The following is a 22,908-nucleotide window of genomic DNA, read 5'->3' as shown; positions in this document are numbered from 1 at the left end:
TACTGCCTACAAGTGCAGAGGTTCAACAGAGGACATGCTCGGGGGATGCTGTCTCCTCTCATAATATCTGTTAGTGGTTTCTTCCAGAAGTTAAGTTGAGAAGAAATGATTAGATGAGGCTGGCTCAAGGTAATAATCAAAGATGAGGTACGTGTCTCTCTGGTGCAAACTTGCAATGGTAACTTACACCAGAGTTAACTAGCCTATATTAGCACCTTAAGGGAGTTTGCCAGTATTAATAGGTGCACTGTGTATTCCAGTTGGAGGATCTGTCACCTGCTTGTCTTATGTATGTTATTACTTTGCATGAAATGTTCCACAGTATCAAATAAATCTTTGTATCTTTCATCAATTCAGTTACAGAGTCAGTGGTTTTATGCCATTTCAGTTTTTATTCTTTATTTTATGTATTGTAATGATCTGAAGTTCTCGTTTACTTTAGAGTTGATATCTTTTGTTGTTATTGTAACTGCTCATGTTGTTGTTAAAATGACTGGTTGCTATGCCGACAAGCTGATGTGAAGCTTCTGTTCATTAGTTACTGGTTTGTTTTGGAGAGTGGCTCTAGTGAGTTGAGACTACTGTTGTTTTGCTCTTGTTTTGGTGTGGGTTACAGCCTACAGTAGCCCTTGTGTTCAGAAATAAACAACCACAGTTTCCTTACACCGGAAGACTACAGTGTGTGTTTATTCCTCCCCCTCGCCTGGCCGATTTTTCTTGTGTTGTCTGATTTTTCCTGTTGTGTCTGATTTTTCCTGTTGTTTTGTTTTTTGTGTGTTGGCGGCACGGTGGCTGAGTGGCAACACTCATGTCTCACAGCAAGAAGGTTGGTTCGATCCCCGGGTCACCAGGCCTTTCTGTGTGGAGTTTTTCATGTTTCTCCCCGTGTCTGGATGGGTTTCCTCCGGGTACTCCGGTTTCCCCCATCAACCAAAACATGAACGCCCTTCGAGACAACTGTTGTTGTGATTTTGGGCGTTACAAAAATAAATGAATTGAATTGAATTTATTTATTTGAGCATGTATTATAATGCAGCATGCTTACAGATACAAAGGGTCTTTATGTATTTTGTGACATTGGATCTCTTGAATTCTTCATGTTGTAATTTTGGCCAAACAGGTTGTAGAAAGTTGAGGTTTGCCACCCCCATGTGGTGTAACCTAGTCATCACACACCAAAAAAACACACATTTCAACATCTGTAAACCCATTTTTATTTACATGACATCTTTGCAGATCATAGCTTATAGGATAAATGGTGCATGTTACTTACAAATAAATGATTTCAGTTCATGAAAAGAGGTTGTGTATGTTGAATTAATAATGATATCTTTAACATATTCAAATCAAACCACCTTGAACTTGCTTATTGCTTTGACTCCACTGCATCTCTCAAAACAAATTGCATTATGTTCCTGCAGACAGTCCAGCCTGCAAGATGCACTCTGCAGAGGTAAAGATTTGCACCTTTCAATTGTACACTATGAACATAGCAGTGAGCTTCATTCATAAATCATATGTGAGGAAAACTATGCGAGGTGTAGTTTGAGTGAGTTGTTCATGATGGTGTGCTGAAGTACAAATGCAGAGCTGGGGTGAAGATGAGGACGGTTCCCAGGATGGAGACTGTGAGAAAGGCCCAAAGGAAGATCCGGTCCAAAACCTGAGCCACAAATTTCCAGTCCTGTACCACCTATACACGATCAAACAGAGGATAAACATCAGAAAAAAACAACAGTGAAGAAAAGCAGGAGTGAGCGCAGGCAAGCATAGATTCATAGATATTCTTAAGGATGAGGATTGACCATTGACTGTATATATCAGGGGTGCTCAGACTTTTTCAGTATGTGAGCTACTTTTAAAATGATCGTGTCTGAAAGATCTAACACGTAATACAAAAATGTTAAACATATATTTATTCGTAAATGTATTATGAATTCTTACATGTACAGTGCATTTTGATGTACCTTGCACAACGTCATGAGATAATACTGCACAACACAATTGAACTTCTTACATGTTCATAATTACTGCTCTGATGACTTGCACTGAATGGAATCGGTGAGGGATGCATAGTTCGGGCAGTAGCTTCTGACAGCCAGGAGTAAAATTGCATTTTTCGTTTGAAAGTGATAACAGAGCTAATCATGTTGATTACGGTTTTGTCTTTTTTTTATAGCCATAAAAATCATGTTAAATGAAGTATCAGAATTTACTGCATTTTTTCACACAACTATTTCTATTTTACACATCCATCCGTATTTTTTCTTGTACACATCGAATAAATGACTGGGAAAATCCCCGCAGCACCCGTGCTCTCATTCGTCACCTTCGAGGGACAACAGAGGCAGATTACCGTAATGATGGTAAAATATTTAGATGTCTCCGCTTTGAGACGCCGTTTGAATTTACATGAGAGCACGACTAGTTGCAGTTACGCTGCTGGAAAGTCCGCAACCGCGCTCTATCTGCGACGATAGGATCCGACGCTATAGGGTTAAACTAACTCGCGCTTGTTTATGCGTGTGCAGCACCCCTGATGTGACCTAGAGTCAGGTGTAATCTGACTGGTTGTCCTGTATATAGTCATGTGACTGGATGGACGTGATCTACCCAAAATGCCTTCGCGATCGACTGGTAGATCGCGATCGACGTAATGAACACCCTTGGTATATATAAATGGACATAGCTAACCTGCTATCTGCCACGTTCCACATAGGGATTGATCATGGGCGTGCTTCTGGCTGCATTGGATCTGGCTCTGATTCACTTTCTATTGAAAAACTGCTGCCCCTCTCTCCATAACTGCTGCTGTTAGACTCATCATTTTAGTCTTAAAATGTTCATATTCACCTGCTCTACATGATCCTGGTGTTTTTATTTCACTATTGTGTCCAGAAATAAAGATAGGAACATTAATGACAGACAAATCAGGGCATCTTTCCTCTAGGTCAGTCCCGCTGATTAAGCGCCCTCTCCCTGCTAAACCACCAAGGACATTACCTTCAACAGCCTTGCTCCAGATTGACTCTTTGGTTACTGTAATACTCAGGGTTGTAATTTCAAATATGTAACTTGGCTCAGAATTTACCCTTTTAACTGCTAGCCTCGACAAGCTTCATTTCTGGAGCCGAACACTACCTTAGTCCTCTTCTTTATACACATATAGTAGTGTGACAATTTTCTCTTCAACCAATAGATGGCAGCATTTCGATCTAGCTTTGGTTGCAATAGCAACTTCCTTCACAGTATGTTTAGATGTTTGTTGTTATTAACCTTTACATTATTACAGTAAAGCCTCTTAACTCTATGATGCAAAAGTTGGCCCATAGTATAAATCAAGGATAAAATAACATTGATGCGTACACTACTGCTGTGCAACAGTGTCATATTGTAAAAAAGTTGAAAATAATAATTTTAAATATATATAAATGAACATAACTGCCATAACTGTCAGCATCACAAACATATCTGTCGTGTATATTGTATGCAATGGGTATGTTTTGAGGTTCAAAAATGTAACATCTCATTCTATGTTGAAACATATCCAAGATTAAGCACCTCTCTGATAAAATGCTCCTTCTTGATATGACGGCTGATGTAGCGGACTGAATTAGTGGCCTTCTCCAGCATTGTCAGCCAGTCCTCTTCCTCCTTGGCTCCCATGGTGCACCTCTGCTGCCCACTGCTGTGTCCTGGGACACCCCTCCTCGCCCCCTTACGTGGCTTTGGCTCAGGGCTGCGCAGCTCAATGTCTGGGTAGTGATATCTGCAAGAGAGTTAAATTATTTAAATTATTACTTTAAAGCTATCATCTATAAGTTTAAGTTTCATATTTATGTTTTAGTTTAATGTTATTCAATGAGAAGAGAAAAATATGAGAAGTTAAGTACATGAGTGAGTGGTCAAGAATATTGAACTGAAAAGTTAAGGAAGTTGATGGATAGCTAAAATATACCCCCTTGACACTGGTACCTGGAAACATATATATGAATTAAATGCAGTATTTCAGGTTGTGTTTATGCTTCATCAATGCATACACATAATTATTCTTGAGGAATTTCTGGCATGTTGAAAGAATCAATCCAAATCCTCACAATACTGGAGTTTGAAAATGAGTTTAGAGAAAAGATGAGTATAAAAGTAAAAAGTATGTTTGTTGTGCGTTACCTGTCAGTGTGTCCTCTCATACACAGGAGGCGGGGCAGTCTCTGTAGGAACAGGCTCTTTACCCAGGGGGCCATGGGGTGGTAGGTGGCGGAGGAGCGGTGGTGCACGTTGATGACAAACACAGTGACAATAATGGAGAAGGTGACAAAGATCATGATGAAGAGCAGGTATTCTCCAATTAGAGGTATCACCTGAGGGAAAAACAAAACAAAACTGTTTGTAACTCACTGAGAAGGTTGTCATTATTTGGCTCTGTACATTCATCTGGAATATTATAAATACCACCTAGTACATTTATTTCCCTCTTCTTTCTTTTGCTTTTGGTTGTTCATCAGTACAGCAGTATTAAAACAAAACAAAGTACAATGTTAAATACTAATCCGGCTCACGCCAGATTGATGTGTGTCACTCTGAATTGGGCTCTACACATTATCAATCTGGAACAGCTCTCGCTAAAATCGATCGGAAAACATGGAACATAATGACAATTATTTGAATCTGCTTGGTTGAAGTGTCACATCAGCAGAACAAGCAGAAAAATCTAACTATTGTTACATCCAGTTGAGAGAAAAGCTCTGTATTTTCATAGGCATAGGCTGAAGTACGTCTGTTGCAGTTGCCATGTTTATTTTGGCTTGGTTGGGCACTTTGCCTTTGGCTTCCACACAAACCTCAATGCTGCTCTGTGATTGGTCGACTCACCCGATTAACTTCCTTGCCAAGATGGATTCTTGTGAGTTTGTGAACTCACACATATCGCGAGAATCCATCTTGCTGAGCGAGGTTAGACAAATACTCCTCATGACAAACAGTAAAACAAAAAAAATTCCACAGCAAAATATGTTGGAATAAACTGTCAGTATATCTTCTTCATTCTCTTGTTTTAAAAATCACCTTTTGTTTAAATATATCCTCAATTTATAGTTAATAATTATATGATATCTAAGGCAATTAATGTATTAATTATGTGCAGTGCTATTAACACTGCAGGTAATAGACTGTGGTGCTCTAACGATCTTTGTCAAACCAATTAAGATTTCAATTAAGATAACATAGTAGTGTTAATATTACAGTAATTATGCAGCCTCCTCATTTCTATGCAACTTTGAAGATGAAGGTATAAATTCTGTGAGTTCATTGTCCCTTTTTGACAGATACTGTCTTCATTAAGTTTGGTGGGTGAACTTACTCTCCCTTAGCTAATTTTATTTTATTTTTATTTTTTTGGCCATCTGTAGTACCTCTACAAATGCATGAAATTCTTGAATTAGTTTAGCAGTTCATATTTCAGACAAGCTTTGCTCAAATGTTATTGTTTTTGGATAAATTGGCTTTTAACAGCAACTACAACACCTGATACAATACAGAAAAATCCCAGTTTGATTTTGTTTTTCTAAAATCGAGCAGCCCTAATGCTTGCTACTAACCTTTGAAGATGAAGGTATGATTTCTTCTATGACCAGGAGGAACACAGTTAGCGACACAAGCACAGACGTGGACAGGGACAGTTTCTCGCCTTCATCCGACGGAAGATAAAACACGAGAACTGTCAAGAAGGACAGTCCTAAACATGGGATGATCAGGAACAGAGTATAGAAGAGCGGCAGCCTTTTGAGAATGAACGAATACGTGACGAAAGGATACCAGTACACCCCATCTCGCCTGCTTCCTTTAGCTCCGGTGGCGTTCAGTATTTCCCACTCGCCATTGTCAAAGAAGTCTTTACGATCTACATAATGATCGACCAAAACCAGGTCCACCATGTTGCCATCATAAGTCCAAGAGCCGAACTTCATGGAGCAGTTTTGTCGATCGAAAGGGAAAAAGGTGACATCCATGGTGCAGGAAGACTTGTAACTGGCCGGGGGTGTCCACATGATTGTCCCATCCCAACGGACTATAGCTTTGGTCATAAGGGAGCCTTCGAAACGTCCGTCAGCACTGGGATAAAGCAGAGAAGAATAGCACCGTAAGTTATATCAGGTTGGATCAAACAATACTTAAGTGTAGCTTACTTTTCATACAGGACGATATCTGGGAGCCATATTGTTTCAGATGGAACACGGATTGAAGTAATTCCACCATACTCATCTGGGTTCCACTTTAGTTTTACGTCAACCCATTCCTATAAAAAAATAATACAAAGAAATGCAATAAAGATAAACATCTAGCCCCTGAAAAATGTATCATGTAACCTTGAATTTGATTAATGGAGACTTAGATCACTTCCTTATGTAGCTATATTTTGGATAAACTTTGTTCACTTCAACTAAATACAATATTTCTGTGGTGTAAGAGATTCATTCATGCCCATTAGCACAGGACTTTGTTTAACTATCAGGGTTTTCCTAAATAATGCCAATCAAAGTCTGTAATGACCATTAAACAGGCAAACTGGTTTACGCACTAGGAACAGTGACAGGTGCTGCAATAACTGAACAATATATGTAGTTGCATTGTTATTTTTTATTGGTATGTGATACAAAAGAAGGTACATAAAACAACATGTATGTGCAAATGAAGGGCAGAGGCCATATGATTTACCTGCCAGAGCCAGACATTAGTGGTCATCAGCTGATTCTTCTCATCCTGAAAAAAGGCAGACATTTTGTTCAGAGTTTAGTTATTTAAAGACTCTTGCTGTGCAATGAAAGGGCTAATGAGGAGGTGAGCTTGGACATGAAATGTTTTTAATGAGATAAAAGAAAAAAATTGGGCCTATTTGGAAGAGAAGTGTATTTTTTATCCAAACGGGGCTAATTACCTCTCTGGACACCAGTAAAGCAGCAAACTGGAACAGCCCAGGGTTAAGTGCTTTGCTTCAGGCATACATCCACAACGGTTAATGAGAATGAAACCTGAATTATCTTGCACTGACCAACACTAATGCAACCCCATGTTCTTAACGACTGAAAGGAATTAAATCTAGTGATGACTTAAAAGTAGATCCTACATCTTTTATGAAGTTTGGTAAAGAGTTTTCTTAACTTTTCATTGCATCATATGAAATAAAACTAACAAAACATTTTGCGCACGTTCAACACTGTAAAAGCAACGTATATGACTTCAGCACCATGGACAGCACCAGAGCTACCTCTGGAAGTCTGAACATTGCATTTATTTATTTATTTCAATCACATTTTATTCATCTTTTGCACAGTCTGAAAAACTACTCATACAAGACACAAAACAAGTAAAAAGAGTAAACTTTGTAAATCTTGTAAAAACTATGGTTAAAATACAAACACAATCATCAGATTTATAAACTTATCTATCCATCATCCAGACACTGGCTGGAGAATGCTACCCCACTATTAGACGTGTAGTGTGAGGGAGAGTTTCGAGAGTTTCGGATGAGTTAAGAGTGAGACATACGCTCTAAATATAGATATTACAAAGTCACGTAGGTCACAAATAAGCACAATTTTCAGATGGATGCTTTTTAGCAATTGTGCCAGGCTTGGAATGAAAACCTGGTTCACACAGGTTTTGTCTTTTGTGTCTTTGGTCTTTGGATTTTGATAAGAGTGTGTGTATTTAGGTACATGGACTAAAGTATGTGCAGAGAGAGTTTTGAAATTGCAATCTGTGTTTCAATAGCTTGCGTTTTGTAGTTTTGATCTGAGAGTTAAGGCTTGAAAGTGTATATAAGGTTGTACCAACAGTGTTTGCTTCTGGAGTGGTAAATTTTGGAATTTGAGCCAACATTTTTGAGTCAAAGGGATTGAAAAGAAAATGCAAAAGGAATGTTAAAGGCAGATGTATTCGACACTTTTTCAATTTAACCTTACCTTTTTCAGTATTGTGGTCATTATGATATTTCTGGCCTATTTCACATCTTGCCATTTTTGTTCCTTATTTCAAACAGAAATACAAAAAATACAACCAAAAAACTATTTCTCAAACCCCAAAACAAAACACAAATAACACAATAACAAGCAGAGAGTTGGGCTTCCTTTATCACAAACGATCTGTTAATTTGCCAGTTTACCATGTCCTCCAAAAGATGGCACTTGACTAAAATGTTATGCTTAAACCAATACAGACTTAAAATGCTGATGTAGTCTGATTGTGGCCTTTACTGTGATTGGGGGTATGGCCTGTGAGTGAGTGTGTAAATTATTAATGTGCAGTGGTTCCTTTCTGCAGATGGAGTCATTACTTCATGTACAGATGACTCTGCCTTTCACCTCTCAGCTTCTCTCTCACTCTTTTTTACTCTCTCTTCCTCTCTCCTCCTCTCAGCTCCTCTCCGCTCTGTTTGGCCCTGTCTGTGCCTGTAAATAGCCTCACATTTGTGATTTCAGTGGAGACTTGTGAATGTGCTGCTTTTGCTGACTTAATCTTAAAGCTTTTATTACTGCATTTTTTCTAAAATTTTCAGCACAACACATCCAAAGATAATAAAACAAAAAGAACTTTTGTGTAAAACAGACAAATATATAAATAAACAAATAAATAAATACATACATAAATAAATACATTAAAAATCAATCAATAAAATGTACCCAACCCACATTTTTTTTTCTTCTATGTTATTCACTCGTATTTGCTTTAATATGATATCACAATGTGTGAATTTTCATACTTTCAACCATTAAATTAAAAGCTATCCATTGGTTTCAGTCAAAAAATGCACCATAACAATTATCAAATCAAAACAAAAATATTCTATCTCTCTTGAAATGTATCTTTTACATTGTGAAAAGTGGCAGCTATACAACCAATGAATAGAGTGATAATTTTTAGTACAGACCTTATACATATATAAGCATTAAACAAGGAGAAACCATGCGTTATGCACTTTTAACCCACTGAAGCTGCATAACGCACGGCTCCAAGTTGTTTCATACGTCGTTACCACGGCTACAACCTAAAATATCTCACCTGTGAATCTGTAAAGCCTGTTCAGTGCTTATAAATGTCTCGAATATCAGTTATTTCAGTGTTTTAAATTAAGCTAGCCCCTACATTGTACACAGCAGTTGGACATTTATTTCCCCACTGCTCAGGTGATGTCCGCAGAGCAGTGATATGTAATTCTCACTGTCCTCAGAATAATGAACTGTATCAAACCTATATGTATGCATTTTTCCCCAACAATTGCCATATATTGCTACACTTTATTACATCCTTCACATTGTATTCTCTAAAAGTAATCAGATGCATTGCCTCCGTTCGTTCCCCTCGTGCTCCAGTAAATAAGGCCAATCCTCAGAAGGCAGGATTTTATTAAGTGCCTTGTATAAGACAAAATTAATTTCTGCAGAAAGCCTTCTTAACCTGTGCAGCAGACTGGCTCCACAAACAGAGACAGGATTAGTGACTCATTGCTTAGGCTCTGTTTTTATGCGCAGTTGTTAAATGTTACTTTAAATGTTGTAATTTGAAATAATGTAATGTGTTCTGTTGTTGCCCATATTAACAGGGCAATATGGCTTTAGCATAACTCAGATAGACAGTTGTTTTACTGTAAATGGCTACAAATTTACACTAAATCTCGCTAATAAAAGTGAGTTATCCTAAATTAAAAGTCCTGTACTCACCACATCGACAAGCTGAGAGATTTTGAGGCCGAAGCGGACAGTGATGGTGTCATTGGCGTGTTGAACTGGACGTACCCACTTCTGGTATCCACGAAACAGGTTCCTCAATAGAGAGTCCTCCAACTCTGCCAGGGACACAAAGGATTCATCTGGAGCTGCAAGGCACAAACAGGGAGAGATTATAGTGTGTGAAGGCATGTACAGAAAAATGCTTTCTCGTTATCAAGTCATTACTGTGTCTTCTGGTATATCACTTTTTAGTTTGTTGATGTCTGTCACAGTAAAATATTTGAAGTGTGACATATTGGTGAAATAAATATAGATGATAAATGATAATATTGAAACCAGATTGTAAAGCAGAATTATCCCAAAAAACGTTCTAAATTATTCTTAAAGACCTTCAAAGTTTCAATGAATAAATAGCAGAATGAAACACTTAAGGCATCAGTTTGTATCTATAATGAGTCATAATGAGTCATAGGTCAACCATTTACAGCTCAAATCTTCATCATGGTGCAGAAAAATAACCAAAATTTCCTCACTAATGCAAAAAAAAAAAAAAAAAAAAAAAAAAAGTACTGACCACCAAAATGATTGTTCCATCTATTATGCATTATGCGATCAGTCAAGATAATGATCAGGATAGAACTGGTCTTTCAACAAGAACAACTTGTCCTGGAGATCTAGAGGTTGCTTGCAGGTTACTCTTTGTTCATTGCATCACATGAAACTGGATTAACAAAAGATTTTACACATGCTAGACACTGTAAAAGCAATGTTTATGACTTCAGCACCATGGACAGCTCCACACAGCGGCCCAACTGTGGAGATCTGCGAGCACTGCATTTAAAATTTGCTTACAGTTTTTTTCTTTTTTCAATTGCTTTGGCACATTTTGTTAATCTTTTGGACACTTTGCTAAACTATTCACATGGGAAGCAAAACAATTCAGAATGTTTGAAAAAGTTAACATTGTGAACAAAATGTTAAACACTCTTGTAAAAAGGACTTTTTCTGATTACAATATAAACACAGTCATCTGATTCATAAATTTATCAAACCATATTCCAAACACTGGCTCGGGTGTGTTTCAGTGTTCCCTTATATGGCCAGCCAAGACTACAAGCTTTTATAATAGAAAGACATATAATCTGGAAGCATATCCTGGCACTACACTGCGATGGTCGAGACTGACAATGCACGGTCCATTCTTGTCAAAAATAGCATGGCAGCTTACAAGTACAACAAAAATAAATAAATGACAGGACAGAGAAACAACACATACTTCTTTCAATCTTCTTAATTCTTAATTTTGAGGATATTCAGAGGTGTTTTCTGCAACATCTCCAGTTCTGGAATCCATAGAAAATATAAAAGCTTTCCTATCAAAACAAGTATTAAACATGTGTGAACAAGTTGTTCTTACATTATACTTGGACCACACTGTTTTAAAAGCAAACACAACCTTTCCATGTCCTTCCAAGCAGAAGGCACATATACATTATTCAATACAATATTGTTTTACATGTTTGAGCACACACAGTCCCAGTGACGCACACGCACATGGCTGCCTTTTGCAAAGCAAGTAGGTAAAAATAAGTCCAACACCAATCCCGCACATCTGCCTCTCCCAGTGTGGGGCAGACTGACAGCTGCCCAGGCCCAGGGAGTGCTTCTGGATCCCACAGGCCTGGGCGCTGATCAGGCTGACATGATGCCCTCAGACGGGACGGTCGCCGCGGGAGATGAGGCTCTGAGCTCCAAGCGCGGTGTTCACTCAGGCAAGAGACACAAGAGTGAGTTAGAGAGTGACACTGAACTCTCTGCTTCCCCATAAGATCATATATGCTACTCAGGCTAGCACGCTGTGAGAAGTCATTACTGTGTTGTGGTAAATGAGGTAAAATATCTTTCAAGTCATTTGGAGGTCTCTCTGGATTTAGAATATGTGTGTTTATTTATACACTGAGAAGACATGACGTTGAGGAACACCACTTTGTATTCCAAATGGACTTAACCTATTTAACAACCAAGGCTGAACTAGAAAAATCTCCCACGCTGAATCAAGACTGCTTTTCCTTTTCATTACCCACTGTTTAATCTAACTACATGTATGTTTCTTTTGCTGCTGTTGTGAATCCCTGAAGTCATCCAGGTAGGGACCATAGCAAAGTTTTTAGAGTGACCATGTTTTGCCACTCATCTGAGTATTCTGTTCTGATGCAGCTAGTAATGGACTGGATTTGTGAAAATATTGTCTAGTTGATAGTACTGATTACTGATGGGATTACTTTTACCTAGGGTTCTCTGGTAAATTGTAATAATTACGAATGTCATCTGTGTCCATGAATCGTCCACGTTTCCCTCAAAATTTACCTACTGTAATTGTGCAAACTCAGAGCTCCCGAGATGATTCTAGTCCTGTGAGAATGCTCATATCTATTTTTCTTCTGTTCATTGAAGCTGACAGTGGTTCACAATGTCTCTACAGCCCATTTTAGGTCCAGATACGAACTAAATTAATAATATTAATTTGCCATGACCATACTCTAATCCAGTTATAGTTTCTTCTACAATTAAAACTAAAAAAAAAACATAAAACAAACTATGGTAGAGCTGAAAGTACAACCCCACTGTCATGTCAAAGAAGGACTAGCTTAGAGCAGCTGAGGCCCCGGGGAAGACCCAGGACACGCCGGTGGGACTATGTTTCTCGGCTGGCCTGGGAATGCCTTGGGGTCCCACTGGAGGAGTTGAATGAAGTGTCTGGGGTGCGGAAAGTTTGGGAATCTCTGCTCAGACTGCTGCTCCTGTGACCCGGGCCTGGATAAGTGGAAAAAAATGGATGGAGATGTTTCATAAGAAATCTGATCTTATGGATGTCATTTTGACCAACAATCAACATAGAAAGAAACAACGGTGTTTAATGCTACAATGAAGATGTATTTAGCAACGCTGGTGACATAATGAATTAAAAGGTTCTTGTATTGTTTCGGTGTTTATAAGTCCAACATTTCTGGAACAAAGTCATAAAAATAGGTAGATTACTGACATTGTTTGTCTCATATGAATGCAAAAAAACACAGATGTTGAGAGGTAATTTAAATTTTACAGACTTTCCTAGGTAAAACTAATCCCGTGTAAAGACAACATAAGGCTACAAAACAGGAAAAAGAGTCACAATGGAAAAAAATAAAATAAAAAATCACTAATCCATCCCACGAAACAATGACTGATTTATCTGCTCCATTATGGCATTAAAGGTTTTCTATCTCCATGGAGAAAAGCAGGTGACGGGACATAGCCAAGTTACAAGTCAGATCTGTGGAGACATGAGCCTGCTCACAATATGCTTCTCTGGGTATTTTTGAGCAATAAAAATAGCTGGAAATGAATAACTGTAAAATGGGTATGTTTACTGCTACACTTGGGAATATTCCAGGCAAAGCACAAAAATCTCCATGAAGACGAGTATGTCGCCTACCCTCTAACAGAAAAGTTATATAGGGTCCTTATCTTTTCCTATTCATATTGGTGCACGACATATTACCCCAGACCTTGAATACACCAGAAGAAGCCTTACATCTGCTGTCACCCTGTTATTTAGCCACCAGAGTCACTCATAACGAAAAGCTTCAAACTTGAATTTCCATGTGTTTATTTACTGCCCATGCACTACTCCAGCTGACAGCTCAGCGACACTCAGCTCCTCAACACAAAGAGGGTTTGGTTTCCCCCGACCAGAGTGTTTAGGATATAATTTAAGTATCCCCATTCAACCCGGAGAGACTCAGATAATAACATGGAGTGACTTTATTGCGTGTGAATATTCGAAGGTGTTCAGACCCCATAAGACCCACAGTGATGAGCAGAGTAACGGCTAATTCAGGTCTAGCCATGCCTCCTTTGTAGAATGTATTATAATCATAGCGTGTACGTAAGTGGACATAGCTAACCTGCTAGCCACTGCATTCCAAATACAAGGTGATCATGAGCGTGTTTCTTGCTCCATCAACTCTGGCTCCAGTTCACTTTGTATTGAGAAACTTTTGCCCCTCTCTTTGTAACTGCTGCTGTCAGACTTGTCTTAAAATGTTCATTATTAACCTACATGATCCTGTTTTTTTGGGGGGTTTTTTTGTTGTTGTTTTTTTTTCGCTATTCCAAAACTTCGCTATTGTGCAACTCAACATTAATAACAGACAAATCACGTGCCTTCTTTCCTCGAGGTTGCTCAGACTAGTGTTAGCAACAGGTGTGATTAACAGCATTGCCCTAAACCAGTGTTGCAGGCAGGAAGGGGAGTTACGTTAAACAGACTTGCTCCTGATTGGCTCTTTGGTTGCTATGGTGCTAGCCTCAGTGAGCTTCATTTGACACTAACCGTACGCTATGGGTGATGCCACACTCACTTACTCCACTTCTATATGCAGTCTATGATTATAACCTCTGATGGCACAGTTCAGATAAAGCTATCCAAACCAGAATGCCAACAAGGACCAAGCTGGAGATGTCCCATGTTCTGCAGTGCATGGACAATTCTCCATCAGAGTTCAGAATTCTCGTATTGCCTTGTCCAATGTTTCTTTTGTTGCAAACAGTCCATGTGGTTCTTTGATTTGCTAATCTGTGTGTCGATTAACATCAGAATTCTGTGGAAAAACCCAGTTCAAGACTATCATATATCATTGTGAGGTATTACTAAAGTGTGTGGTCCTGCCTGCTGAGCGCTCAAGCAACCAGTCCTTGTCCTGACATTCTTTTTAATTTCCTGTCCACAGATATCTTAATTCCATTTAACAAATATTACTCATTTAATAATAAAGACATTTTGTAGTAAACGTATTTGGAAATCTTTTGTGAATATTTTAACAGCAATGGGATCTGCTGTGCTGGCTAGTTTCTTCTAACAAAGGCAAAGAAAATCACGTTCTCGTTAAATATTAGATATATGAGTGTAGCATTAGTTGTACACAATGTTTTTTTTTCAGTTTCATTGTTACTTTGTTTCTATCAATTGCTTCTCACATGACTTCACAGCAAGCTTCACAAATCCAAATGCATTAGTGCTGTAGTAGATTCTTGGCAAAGACGTTAAGTAGTCTGAACAAAGGCAGAGGGCCAAAGCAAGTTCAAGTAATGGTCCAGCTCTCCATGGTGCAGCAGATGTATGGAGAGGGCTGATAAGAAGCAGGAGCAAGGACAAAGTGACCCTGTGCTAGTCCCTCCAGAGCGGGACAGAGGCAGGACACAGAGGAGGAGTACGAGGAGTACTGTATATTTAATACAGAAGGACGGGACAGCTTTTTATTGTAATACAGGGGGTTGCTGGATCTAGTCACTAATAGAAATGATCAGGTGCACTATTTGTGAATTCACCTTTTGGATATTTCATAGCAAAATACAGTAAAATCAATAGGGAATTCTGGCTCTTTCCCCCATGGGAGAATGACATCATCACATTCAAGCATCTGAAAACCATTAATTATTGAAGCTGGCAATACAAAAGTCAAACGCAGGTCAAAGTATAGAAAAATAGAATACAAAATGTTACATCTGATGGTAGTTTGCAAATGCAATCACTGATGCTTACATTTGCAACCTACAAAACAATTTGTTCAACTGAAGGACAAACAGTGTATGAATATTTAAACAGTGCATTGTAAAGGTCGCTTAGAATCACTATTGACTCCTTCCAAAAAGTGATGTAAGCTGCAGTAACATAGAAGGGACATCTAAATCCCACAATTAAAAAGCAAGGATCAAAACTTTGATTTTGTCTGCTATAAAGTTTCCTCCCCATTACGTAAAACGCTGAAACACTGATTTCTTCTCATTGCATCAGGCCATAAGAAAAGCCCTTATTTTGTAAAACATTCTAAAATCTTCCCTCAAATCTCATCAAGCGCCTCAACAAGAAGCAGCAGAAGACACTGTTACATGTACAGTATGTAGCAAAGAACTCTGGGAATTAACAACCGCTCATGCATCGACTTTGAGATGTACCTTGTGAATTTTGAAATAGCTTTTGTTCACAGCATAGTGTTAAAGTTACCCCAGACTGAGATCGATTCTACTACATTTATGATCATTTATAAGTATGAAAATAAAGAAGTATCTTGACTAAAAGCACACAGGTTTTCTTACAGCTTGTAGGTCACAACTGTATCATGAATCATGAAATTGCTTTAAAAATCTGGTGACGTTCTTAAAATCCTAATCTTAACTGTAACTAAGACCTAATGATTTGGATATATACCAAAATACATTATATACATTTTCAAACTTAAAAAAATCTTAATTTATTATACCCTCAAATTGGTCCAGTTCAAGTGAGAATGTCTTCATACTTAAAGACAGAGCCGCGAGATCTGTAGGCCATGTTATAATGTTGTTACCTCCTCAAAAACATACCCAGGGCTGTGTTTTGTTTCATTCACACATGTTTGATTAACCCTTTATTGTTAGTCTGTCTACATCTCCAAAGCTCAAAATGCTCTGTTCCACTTTGTGATGTCATGAAATAGTATTTTTTTTAAGTTAACAGCTACCTTTTCTCTTTTGTTCAGTAGACATTTGTAATTCCAGGGCTGAAATTATCCAAATGATTCCAGTGAGTGACAGAGTGTTTTCAATTTGAGAGGAGAACTCATCCTAAATATGCAGGGTTTGTGCGTTAAACGTGTGTGAATGAAACAAAACACAACTCCAGGTATTTTTGATGAGAAAAAACATTATAGCATAGATCAGAAAATAGAGTAATATGGGCCTTTTACGTGGATGCATAGGTCAGCATTCAAAAACAAGTGTGTGATTGAGGCTAAGGTGAGAGCAAGAATATTGATTTCACTGTGCAGCCTGGCAGCCTGGGGGATGGGGTAGCTTTCTGCTGGGGAGATTATAATGCAATGCAATGTGACTCTCTGTGTGTGCATGTGGGCATCACATAGGGCCTATAGGACGGGACAAACTGTGCTGTTGATTGATACCGACGCAGGGGTGACCCAGCACCCAACCACAGCCCTGCCTCCTCCTCCACCGTCTGCAACCCCCCCACGGGTAACGCAGTGCTTTCATCATCTCCACGCTGCCTCCATCTGTTAGCAATGGAGCTGTAGCAGGGCGGACCACTGTAATGGGAAGGGCCATAGGAGGAGAAAACTCTAAGATTTATTATAGTTGAATATTGTAAACAATGACTGCGTTTCCTATTGAATTGTATTTATTGGTTAAGTATTGGAATTCAGTTGTGTTCAAAGTATATCTTCTTGTGCAGGGATATATACAAGTAATCTAATGTTTTATATTGGGTGTTTGGGTTTTTGTTTGTCTATTTTCTAGTATATTTGCTGCCTGTCACTGGCCTATTTTATGTGACTAAAGTCATGATGTTGCAGTTTACAGGTCTTTGTTTTCAGGTCATGGCACAGGATTCACCTCTACATATTGATCTAGGCACACAAATGTATGTTGTGACTGTAGGCTGGAGGATGTTAAGAGCCACTCTGTGTCCTCTGTAATTAAAATGTATTGGGACCTTGGCAAAGTAATGGGCCACAAAGGGCTGGTTATTTAGACACTCTGGCTTTTGTTGGTGTTTTGTAGGAAACTGGATATTTCAAACTGCTGTTCTAAGTATTATACATCTGTTTTCTACTGTTAAGCCCTAGTTAAATAAGACACTTTGAACACACTTAAAGGTTATAAAATACATGTTTTTTTATGTGATATCGTATTTATTAGATTTTGATTTGACTTTTACCTGTGTACAGTCTACACTTAGACTGCTTCAAATATATTATATAGATATTATAACCCATCTGAGCTTATCCCAGCGGATGTTGCTCACAATGTAGCAAATAAAATGGGAAGAACAGCTGTCCCCAAAATCTGACTTTAAACACTTTGCCGTTGTTAAGAAAATGTGTTACATAAAAGGATGACAAAGTCATTGAAGTCATATGATTGATGTACTTTCCAGGCAAGGAGACAAGTCAAACACGGTGAATCCAGAGTTGGCTGAAGCAATGCAGACAGTACATGAGTTTTTAAACAGAAACCGCCACCTTCTCTATTTTACCCATCCCATAAAGCTCCCAGTCTTCGATAGACAAGTTTAGTAAAGAAAGTGGCCTTGAACAGACAAAGAAACAATTATCATGAGCTATAAAAACAGTCACAGCTGAGACACACAGAGCACTATGAACCTATGAACCTAAATTGGCACAAAGCCAAGACATGTCTGAGTCCCACAGGTCACAAGTCATACAAGAGCACACTTTATGTTCAATGTATAATATACTAACAGTGTTTTTCTAACAGTAGTACAGTTGTTCTCTCTAAGGTTTCTTAAACTTGAAATGATTGATGGTCCTGTGAAAGTCAATGTCCCAAAGTCAAAGCAAAGATTTACACCACCACAGCAGCCCACAGCACTGTAATATATGAGCTGCCTCCTACATTTAAATAACTTTATCGCCAAATCCCACTCAGTCTAACACATGGTTAGACACATAGCTCATGCAGTAATCAAATACTTTTTAACACAAGGGGTTTTATTTTTACTCTAAGACTCCATGCAGTGCACAGCAGGTGACCGTCTCCAGGGGGCGCTCTGCTACCACTCGTAAATAAATCATGAACCTCACACCTGGCCCCACCGTTTGTCCTCGTGTCTCGACCTAAACTACAAGTATTCTACAGCGTTACAACAACACACACGCACGTATTTGTACCCCGCCCCTCGTGCGCATAACGATTTTCCAGTTAATTAGATTAATGAGGCGATGATATAGTGACATCTGCTGAGCTTTGGTCGCAAGAAATTCATTCGAGTCAGTCGCTAGTGAATCTTTTCTCACTTTCTCCTCTTCTTACACTTTTTCTGTGCTTTAACAGCTCTAACAGTTGGCTACTATCAACAGTTTAGCGCTAAAACATCTCCTCAGTGCGCCCTTACCTTGAGTAGCCGCATCCCCGTGCACAAAACACAAGAACAACACCGCAACCGTAAACTTCATGCTTCCTCTTCAGCGTCTACAGTGTTACCCCCAGTCAAACCACGTTACTGTGGTCACCGTCCCGTCCGGAGCATCCTCGTGCAGAGCCGGAGAGCTGTTAAAGGGCACGCGCTGGGTTCGCCGTGCGCAGTCTGCCTTCCCACACTGTGCAGCAGCCTGTTATGTGTGAGCTTTTCCGTCCTCCTCCTTTTTCTGTCGCTTCACCCTGCAGGCTCCGGAGCGCCCGTGTCCCGCCTGGCTCAGGGACAGAGAGGGACAGAAGGGGGCGGGACAGTGGATGACCTGTGACTTGATAAAGACAGTATATAGTATCATTATGGCTGTATTGCATTTAGCGTTATTGATGTTGGCTTTAGTCTTCACACATTACAGTTTACTGAGGCGAATGGTATAGTTACTAAACGCTTAAATTGTTCTAAAAGCAATTACTCAAGTACTCAGCAAGTGTCAGGGTACTTGATATCCTGAGTTCCTTGGGCACTACTCCAGTCTGCATCTCTGAGGAATGTTTACAAGTCTGCACACTCAATTTTGGACCCGCCTATAGCACAGGGTGAGCCATCTGGAGAGGAAAAGCTACACAAATGTTTCTGTAGCACTGGGTAGTTACTTCTGACAAGACAGACAGCTTTTTTAACATTTTTCTACAATATAATGATTAGCGCTCACAAGGAAAACCTGCATAACTTCATCTTTTGCCCATGCACCGACTTGATTCGTTAAGACCTTTGTTGGACCATTTATTGGAGATAGACTCTACCCTGTGTTCATTTCAATGTAGTTAGCTCCTCCCTTCAGACAATGTCCCACCAGCACTTGGCCAAAACTGAAGAAGCCTCTTTGATGCGCAGTGAAGCGTCTTCACTCTAAAACCCGGAATGTAATTTGTTTCATTCACACATGGCCGCGTAATCCTTTATAATTAGTCTGTTCATGTGTCCAAAGCTCAAAATGCTCTGTTCCACCTTGTGATGTCATGCAGTGATAGTCACATCACAAGGTGGCACAAAGGGGTTTTCAGTTTCAGAGAAGAACTAACTAAACATGCAGGATTTTTGTGCTAAACGTGTGAGAATGAAAGAAAACACAACTCCAGGTGTGTTTGTGATGAGGAAACAACATTATAACACAGATCAGAAAACAGTGTAATATGAGCCCTTAAACAATATTTGGATTTGTCAATAAATTTCAGTGTCTGTGTGTTTTTTTTCCAAAGCTTATACTACATCTCGTCATCACCTCAACTTGTCCCATTATTATCTGAATTCTTCAAATGCGCTGACGTGTGGGTCTTGCCCATCTCGTGCACTTAGGGATGTCATTAGGCACTTTGGTTTCTGATAAACGGCTTAAGCTCATCTTTCAGAAAGCAGTGACCTATGATTTTCCCCTCAGAAAGCCATCACGCAGTTTCATATGCAGTGAGGCCATGCATTATTGTACATCAGCCGAGAGCACTTTGATGCCTGATTCATTGGGCTCCAAATATACACTCTGGCACGTGAGATGATGTCATGCCACGCCATATGTACTGTAACGTGTTGTGATGGAAAATGGGTTTGCCAGGCAGCTCACATATGCCAACCCAATCAATGCTAATAATATAAGCTAAGACAGTTCAAATGGGTGAACCTTAACTCATCAATCAGTTTACAGTCAAATGTGTGTACGGGTTTTTGGCACAGATCAGTTTCGCATTATAATTTCTCAGCAATGACGATCTTTTTGTTAAAGTATTTTACATTATTGTTTTGCAAAAAATATATAGTACTTTATGGTCAGTGGTGGAACATACTGTACTTAAGTTAAAAAAAAAGGTATCTGCACTAAAATGTACTTTTACTTTACTTTTTTTTTTTTTTTTACTTTTAACATGTTCAAAGTTTGAGGAAACAGATATAGATATACAAAGGCACTCATCCTGGCTGCACAGGAGTAGGCCTTGAGCACTAGAGCAATAGAGGCCCAGATCTACCACACCAGACAAGACCCAAGGTGAAGGCTGTGCAAAGAGGTCCCTGAGACAATCCAGCACATAACTGCAGGGTGTAAGATGCTGCAGGGAAAGCATACATGGAGCAGCATAACCAAGTGTACAGAAACATCTGTGCAGAGTATGGACTGGAAACCCCGAGATCAAGGTGGGAACACCTCCAAAGGTAGTGGAGAATAAATGAGCCAAGATCCTGTGGGACTTCCAGATACAGACTGACAGAATGGTGATGGCGAACCAACCAAACATTGTGGTGGTGGATAAACAACAGAGCAAAGTCGTTGTGGTGGACATGGCAGTACCAAGTGATGGGAATATCAGGAAAAAGGAACATGAGAAACTAAAGAAATACCAGGGGCTCAGAGAAGAGCTGGAGAAGGCCTGGAAGGTGAAGGTATCAGTGGTGCTCGTGGTTATCGGAGCACTCGGGGCAGTGACCCCCAAACTGGAGGAGTGGCTACAGCAGATCCCGGGAAAAACATCAGACATCTCAGTCCAGAAAAGTGCAGTACTAGGAACAGCAAAGATTCTGCGTAGAACCCTCAAGCTCCCAGGCCTCTGGCAGAGGTCCCGAGTGTGGAAAAAGATGGGATGAGACCACCCACAGAGGGTGAGGAGGAGATTTTATATGAATTCAGTTGTATCTGCTGAACAAAATTCAGTAGAAATCTTTATCAAAATCACTACATTTTAAGCTTCATTAGATCTCAAACTCAAAATACTTCTACTTTTTACTACTTAAGTACATTTTAAGTAGATTATTTCATGTGATACTTTTACTTTTACTTGAGTATTTTTGGCTCCGGTATCTCTACTACTACTTAAGTCACAAAAGTGAATACTTCTTCCATCACTCTGTATGGTATGATTTAATACATTAATGCATTTCAGAATTATGTGGTATTGTTGTATTGTACACCAGTGTATGCAGACACTGGGGGCGAAGTGCGTTAAGTGTCTTGCCCAAGGACACAACAACAGCATTCATTGGTGAGAGCTGGAATTGCATCACCAACCTGTGGGTCAGTGGATCTAATCAGTCAACCAATGATGTTTATATTAAGAGCAGGATTTGAACCACCAACCTTTCGTACCGCTCTTCCAACTGAGCTACTGTCATCCGTGACTTATGTGTTTTAAAGCGGCCACCGTGTGAAATTTTGACCAAGAAATAATAAAATACCATGCATTTTATTATGGCTGTTTTTATGTCACTAAAAAGGCACATTGGTGTTGCTTTAACTGTCTCATAACATGCATGTGCTATCCTCAGAAACCATCAACCTCATATGGCCGAAGGGTATTGCTCTCCGATCATTAAAGCGGCACAATTGAGACAACAGTGCAATTAATGTGCTTTATTGTAATTCCTATGCCATCCCCTTTCACTGATGAAGGTTGAGCTGAAAAGATAAGATCCTACTCTATAGTCCAATCTCTATAATTACCTGCAGTATTCAATGTCAATAGCAGAGTTTCCCCACAGTGTTGGAGAATAGAGAATTAAGCGTTTCTGTTTACCTCCTGCTTGGGATGTGATGAGACCTCCCTTAAGTATTTGATCCAGCATTTAGACCACACCACCATGGAGCAGAGTGAGGTGGGGATGATTTATGGAGATGCAGGGGGCTGACAGCTAGGCCATCGGAGAGCCAGCACATTAATTTGCTTTGTGTCATTTATCCAGGCAATCAAATAAACCGCTTGTTGAGTTGTGAACAAATCGCAGCTCAGCTTTAACAGGAGATGGACTATGGGTGCCCTCCTTCCTGATTAGGTTTTGAAGGACAGCCCTCTGAATCAGCATGCACCCACGCAGAGGTAGTCCCGATCCAAAACCAATGCACCGGACAATCTCACAATATGAACCAGTAGCTGTTATCTTTGGCTTCATCTTTCTCATTAGTTGAACTCATTCCGTTATCGTTTGCATTGGCAGCGATGTGCACTATAGGGAATCATTGCTTATCTGAACGCTCAAAACATTAAGAGATCAACTTAACCATGACCTATATGTAATTATCCAGCTTTCAAACTTAACCTTCCCTTCTGTTAATGAATATCAAGGGTGTGCTACGTAAACCGTGGGAGTCTGTTACCTGATTGGCTCTGGGATTGGCATTGCGGGAAATGTTCCACAGTACAGTATTACACACCGTATTTACATATCTCCATGGAG

General features: G+C 39.4%; 1 protein-coding gene across 1 annotated transcript; it reads right to left on the bottom strand.

The window, feature by feature from the left end:
- Positions 1–1,194: 1,194 nt before the first annotated feature.
- On the bottom strand, positions 1,195–18,930 carry chrnb3a (cholinergic receptor nicotinic beta 3 subunit a). The gene is made up of 8 exons (XM_033971823.2): positions 18,676–18,930; positions 9,717–9,871; positions 6,715–6,759; positions 6,186–6,295; positions 5,598–6,111; positions 4,171–4,361; positions 3,562–3,769; positions 1,195–1,693 (listed from the first exon to the last, which is right to left on the bottom strand). Exons 1-8 carry the CDS (start codon positions 18,734–18,736, stop codon positions 1,559–1,561), a joined length of 1,419 nt encoding a protein of 472 aa, XP_033827714.1. The 5' UTR covers positions 18,737–18,930; the 3' UTR covers positions 1,195–1,558.
- Between the last annotated feature and the right edge of the window lie 3,978 nt (positions 18,931–22,908).

Source organism: Periophthalmus magnuspinnatus, chromosome 1 (assembly GCF_009829125.3).
Source record: "Periophthalmus magnuspinnatus isolate fPerMag1 chromosome 1, fPerMag1.2.pri, whole genome shotgun sequence".
NCBI lineage: Eukaryota > Metazoa > Chordata > Actinopteri > Gobiiformes > Gobiidae > Periophthalmus > Periophthalmus magnuspinnatus.
The sequence above is the reverse complement of the archived record's forward strand: the minus strand, read 5'-3'. Positions and strand labels throughout refer to the sequence as shown.